The sequence below is a fragment of the Anguilla anguilla genome, chromosome 5 (assembly GCF_013347855.1).
Source record: "Anguilla anguilla isolate fAngAng1 chromosome 5, fAngAng1.pri, whole genome shotgun sequence".
NCBI lineage: Eukaryota > Metazoa > Chordata > Actinopteri > Anguilliformes > Anguillidae > Anguilla > Anguilla anguilla.
The window spans coordinates 44,149,312-44,155,311 of NC_049205.1; the positions used below are offsets into that span (position 1 = coordinate 44,149,312).

At 41.6% G+C, this 6,000-nt stretch overlaps 1 protein-coding gene across 1 annotated transcript in view; it reads right to left on the reverse strand.

The window, feature by feature from the left end:
* Positions 1–5,675, reverse strand: part of creb3l1 (cAMP responsive element binding protein 3-like 1) — a 39,779-nt gene extending 34,104 nt beyond the window's left edge. The window contains exon 1 of the mRNA XM_035417056.1: positions 5,324–5,675. Within this exon, the coding sequence (XP_035272947.1) occupies positions 5,324–5,425 (102 nt within the window). The 5' untranslated portion in view covers positions 5,426–5,675. The remainder of the gene's footprint in view (positions 1–5,323) is intronic.
* Positions 5,676–6,000: the final 325 nt, after the last annotated feature.

The window sequence follows — 6,000 nt, forward strand, 5'->3', positions numbered from 1 at the left end:
AGACTCTCCAACATGTTGAACTTATTTGGAAAGACTGAGACTGCACTCAGCCAGTACATTATGAATAGTCCCAGTCGATATCAGTCACTGGGCCTGTGACAGACCAGGGGTCACCGGGGTGAAGTGCAAGGTCTCTGCGGCCCGCGGATCACAGAACATCTGGTCGAACGAACGCAAAAATCTCATCATTGTGAGAAGTCACCACTGCCTTCACAGAAGGAACGTGAAGCTACTCAGCTCCTGAGTCTTTGGGGGGAAGAAGATGTTCCTCTGCAAGCACCATTGGGATAATGCCTGCATTTCTAAGATGACTCTCTGGTTTAAAAAGAACATTATCTAGAATATCTTGCCACTATCTATCTGCATGCGACTAATCTTGCACCTCTTGGTCATTTAAAAGCTGTGAATTCCACAGAAGACACAGAATCTTTGAACAGACACATTTTCATTTAAGGTGCTCCTAAAGGCAAAAAAAAAATACCTCTTCATACCGAAGATTCCTGAAACACAAAAAAAATCTTCCAAAAAAATGTGTCATTTGAAAGGCATTACACGATGGTTTGGAACATACCAGTACTATTGAGACAAACTATAAAACTACTAACTTATACTGCATTTCATTAACTGAAATTATATTACTAATATTCCTTTTATTTTTTGTTTCAATTTTATGTGTATTAAAGTCTTTATTAAAGTCTGCACACATGAATCCAGACCGATCCTATATTTCCTTTCATGACTTCAACACATGAACCTCTCTTCAGACCTCACAATTTTGTGAAGTGCAGAAACACAGCCCAGAATACAAAATTAAATGAAACATTTTAAGTCTGTTTTTTATCAGCATGAAAAGAAACAGTCAAACAAAAATGGCAAGCTTCGAGGAAGATGCAAGAACCTACTTTTATTTTTTCAGTTCACTACCACAGTCAGACAGAGCCTGCTCAGCACTATCAAAGCACTATTTAGCTATTGATATTCACGGGTTTGCTCATGTTCCCATAACTGACAGGATGGTACAGAAATACCTGTTCACCAACATGGATGAATGTGAATGACTGCAGGGTTGGGACAGGAACACACCTGAAACATTTCTCCTTTTCAGAATTCCCTCCAAAGAATGCCTTAATCTTTTCAGGGAAACCTGTGCAACTTGCTCTAGTGCATTTCAAAGTTACATTTCCAGAGTAAATATACAAATGCATGCAAATGGCCACACTGGTAGCTATCGGTCCAACCTTTTTCAACAGACATATGGAGATTTTCCTTGGGCCATTGTTGACACAGTCACTACATTGGCATTGGGGTCTCCAGTGACTTTGAATACATCCAGAGTAGGTTTTAAGAAATGGTACCAAGCCCAATTTATGAAACACAAGACCATGATAAAACCCAGCTGACAGCTCTCTCTGCCAGCAGATATTAGGAAAAGGTTTCAAACTGGCCAGAGCTGTAAATCTGCTTAGAAACATCAAAGTGCACCAAGACATCTTTGAAATACCGTACGCCAACTTCTGCATTTAAAAACGGATTCTCTGCAAGGGGAGCCATGAAATAAAGTTGTGCCCCAGTTGGCTAAGCTACAGACTTGGACTAATGTTGCAGTGAAAAAAAAAATGGAGAAGAAGAAAGAAAAGTGGTCTGGAGGCAAACAGACTTCTCAGCACGTGCCTTCGGTGGAACCTCTCTCTCCTTCTCATTTTTCACCGGGCCTCTGCATTGCAAAAAATTACATAATATTTTCTTACCCCTCTCTGCTGGCTATGGCCCATTGACTGCAGTAGCCAGGGGTAATGATTCCCTGACAGCGTCTGGTGGGAAGGAATGCTCGCACCTCCCCCATTTTGGCCCAGATGGGCCTGCTCCTCCCCTTAAATAACCAGGTCTCAGCAGAGTACCTCGGGCATGCTGGGGCCAGGAATGAGCCAGGTTTGACCTGGCTGAGTCAAGATCCTATCACCTGCTCCTTCCACACCCAGATGCGTCTGATGCACAGTGGTCCCACTCTGACACCTGCCACCCGGGGGATTATGCCCCAGAGACATTTCAAATGGAGCGGAGAAAAAGTGTGATGTCACTGCCTTCCTTCATGAGGCTCAAAGCTGAGCTATCAGAAAGCCCTGCATCACTGTGCCTGCTGAGGAAATATTTAACAATAAACCTATCCTTCAGGTTTCTCAAACAAGCAGTTTGCCTGTCAATTAGATTCCTTTCATATTGCTTTTACTGTCTATATCCCAGATTCATTTTAATTCCGTTTTTGTCTATAAATTACATTTATTTTGCCCAAATTTTTCATCAAGGCTTCATGTATACCAATAATTTATAAACTTCAAAGATTCATGTGCATACTCGGGCACTCCTTGCAGCTCATCTTGATGTGTCCACCCCCCCCCCCCCCACCCCCCCCACCCCCACCCAGTATGGTATTACTTTACCTTCCTTCCAGGAAAAATGAACCAGCAGCCATTTTTCGAGTCCACTTCCCCATGCCTTACTTTCATTGATACTCTTGCTATATTTTGAGCATAAAATTTTGATTTCACTTAGCGGCACAGCTGATAGTGTGAAAGGCAGTCTTTTGAAGCTTGTGGGCCCAATCCAGTCCTGCAGAGTAATAACCACTCATGTGATGAACCGTCTAAAATTCAGCTGATAACGACTTCTCCAGGAGAGACAGAGGGAGACACAGATGGTTTTATTTGCAGATTTTTTTTTTTTTTTGGCAAAGCCCTTCTGTTATGTGTAGAGGATTTCTAGCATGCTAATGCTCAATATTAGTTGCAGTTGACAACGAAGAAGCAAAGTAACATTCATTTTTTAAGGCATTGTGTCTTGGGTGGGTGTTTGCAGAAACTCTGGCAAATAAATCAATAAGACTGTTGATCCTTTTGTCCCAGAGACACTCAGAGTAGACCACTGACAAATAAATCCTCGCTTCATGGCCAAAACTTCTCATCTGCCTGTATCCTCACCAAGGATGAGAACTGCCAAGCAGAAAGTCATAGGCATAGCTTTTTTTTGTCCTCATTTGCCTAGAAGGTGTTCCTGAAATTCTGACTCTCGACATCAAATAAGTACATTCTGTACTGTAACTAGATCTATGAGCCTTTCGTTCAACAGCAAGCTTCCATACCTTCATTCCATCATTACATGACTGCATTAGTAACATAGAATTGCCTTCCAGAAAACACAGCATAGGACTAGCCTGTTCACCTCTATGATGTTAGATATCAAAATGACCTTATTAAATGCCACAGATTTTATTTATTTAAAAGAATAATTTCACTCAATTAAAACAACCTCTTGGTTATCTTACATCTTGGCCAGGCATGGCAAAGTAATGTAGCTACTTGTGCTTGAGCTAAAAACGGATTACCTTTCTGTTATTGTTTTGTTGAATAGCACATGTGATGATAATTGAGTTTTACATACAGGTATATCAACATCAGCCTTTACTACTTCATGAGATTTACATCTATAACATTACACTTTGCTTTCTAAAAAAAAAATTATAGCAAAGTAAGGAAATGAGGTAAGGATATGAGCTAGAAGAACTAGCCACACTTCTTTGGACCTGGACTTGACCGAAACAACTAAAAATTATTTTCAGACAGGAACTGTTTAATTAATTAATACCTTGTGCAGCCCATGCATTATTACATTCAAAATCAGATGCTACATGTCTCTTGACATTTAGACTGGTACATATCCAACTGGTTTTCTGATCTTCTTCCATGAAAAACCGGTTCCCATGTTGCCACCAAGTTTAACTAGCACATACAGCCATAGGGCATTCACACACACCCCACAGGGTGGGCGTCCGAGCGGCTTCCAGGCCATGAATGAAAAGAGCCGCAGTATAAACTTCAAGAGGCCAAAGCAGTTAAAGTTCGTCCTTCAGCACACATGACCTGGTAAAGGCAAGGGAAGAGAGACCCTGCCACTGAACTCCACCACCCCTCTCCCTCCCATTTGCGCTCAGGCATTTGTGAGCAGGAATTACCTGTGGCTTGGGGATCTACCGGTTCCCATTAAAGCACAGAGGGGCCTTTTCACAGAGGAAGTCCTCCTGCACAGGAGTTTGTGTCAGGAGCCATTTGAGGCAGATGCCTCTAGCCACACAAAGCTCATTCACCCTCACACAGCTCTGAGAAGGGCAGTCAGTCCCAGAAAGCACTGCAGTGGACTCTAACATACAGGCTTCTCTCACTGTGTCCCTTTGCACATGCAGGGGCACGACAATCAAGCCATTGAGGCTCACCCCAACACCGGCCCTTCATTGAGAGAGATGCTGAAAGACAGCTGGGTGTGTAGACCTTTGTATCCCTGTGAGACCCTTGTCGGACCCCTCGATGTCAAGTGCTGCCCACAAGGGACTAGAACACTGTGTTTTTACTGTGGGCACAGAAGTGATTGACACCAGCTGTGAGGCGGCCAGTGAATCACCTATTGAACCCTAAATGCAGGAGCGATTGCTACCCCATGTGTTCACACTCTGTGGTGCACCAATGTCTAGGAAGGACTAGAGGGAACCACTTCAGATGTTACAGCTGCAATCTTTAAGGTTCCCCCAGAGTGATCAGAGGAAACAATAAGAAGGAAGACTTGTTGATTGTTTCTGAGTTTATACACTGGACAACAAAAAAGTCCACGCCAATAATCTGCACCAGTATCAATCTCATAGTTACTGTTAAATTATAATGTAGCACTCTCATCTGGATTTTCATTCCTGGACTTTTTAAAAATTCATTTTAGCATTGTCATTAGCCTATTCCAATTTATTTCCCCAGCTGTGACTATCCAAATTAATGAATCCGCCTGGATTTCACCCGCTGGAGGCATGAACCAAAATAACGGGAGTCTACAGACGAGTAGTAGGTGTGCGAACGATCGAATTTAATATTGGCAACTACTTGTGAACTACGCCCACTGTGAAACCAGCTGGACAGTGCAATATCTGACGCCAGCGACAAAACAAACACTGTAGGTTCATAGCTTTCCTTGGTAAAATAATTCGCAAATGTCAGTCATCAACAGTAAACGAACAATTTTACAGTCATATAAAGATTTATTAATAGTTTTTAGCGGTAACGTGAGCTTGTTAAAATTCGTAAAAATGATTTTGCCATACTGGAGTGGTTTGCGTTACATTTCCAATAGGCTACACACGTGAAGGGGTTTACCAATCAGTGTATGTCAACATAACATTGCACTTTTTGGTTTAGGAAGATACGAAATACCTAATTGATTAGCATTGCAGACAAGAGACAATTTCCAGTGCTTTAACCTATATAAAAGAATATGCAGAATCACAACGTACCACATTGGTGAGAAAATCAGTTTCATTCAAATCCTCAAGGTCCAACAGGTTGGAATTGGGGAAAAGTTTCTCCGAGTTGAAGTTGTCCAGAATTGCGTCCATGGTAAAGGTGTTTTAAATACAAGCTATCTTGTAGAATGTAAGATTTTTTATGAGTTTATTAAATTTAGCAGGTCGTATTTCTGCAATTGAAGTGCGAATTTTATATTTATGATATCCGGCACCGTTCCCTGAAAGAATACAATGTAATTTCAGCCGGTAACAGCCTAAATTCGGCTTCGATTTGTTTAATATACTGTTTTGATAATTATCTATAAGTGATAGAACGGAGTCCTCTCCGGGTTCTGTCAGATCTGTCACATCCAGCTGCGGAAAGTCTCTAAGGAACAAAACACTTGATTAATATTCATATAAGTACCTCCCTAAATGCCTTTTCAGGAAAAATCTCCTCCCACCTTTCACCTCATTTAAAGAGACAGTTCGGCCGTCTCTCTCTCTCTCTCTCTCTCTCTCTCTCCAGTTTCAATTTGTTTTATTAACATGACAAACACACTGCCAGCATCCACGCACAATACAACATCATTCTTCATCATTAAAGTTCAGAATTGTGTTATAATGTCTAATGCGACAGGTCGGAGCAGTAAATCCAGCAAACCAGTAAACTCAGTGATTGGAGT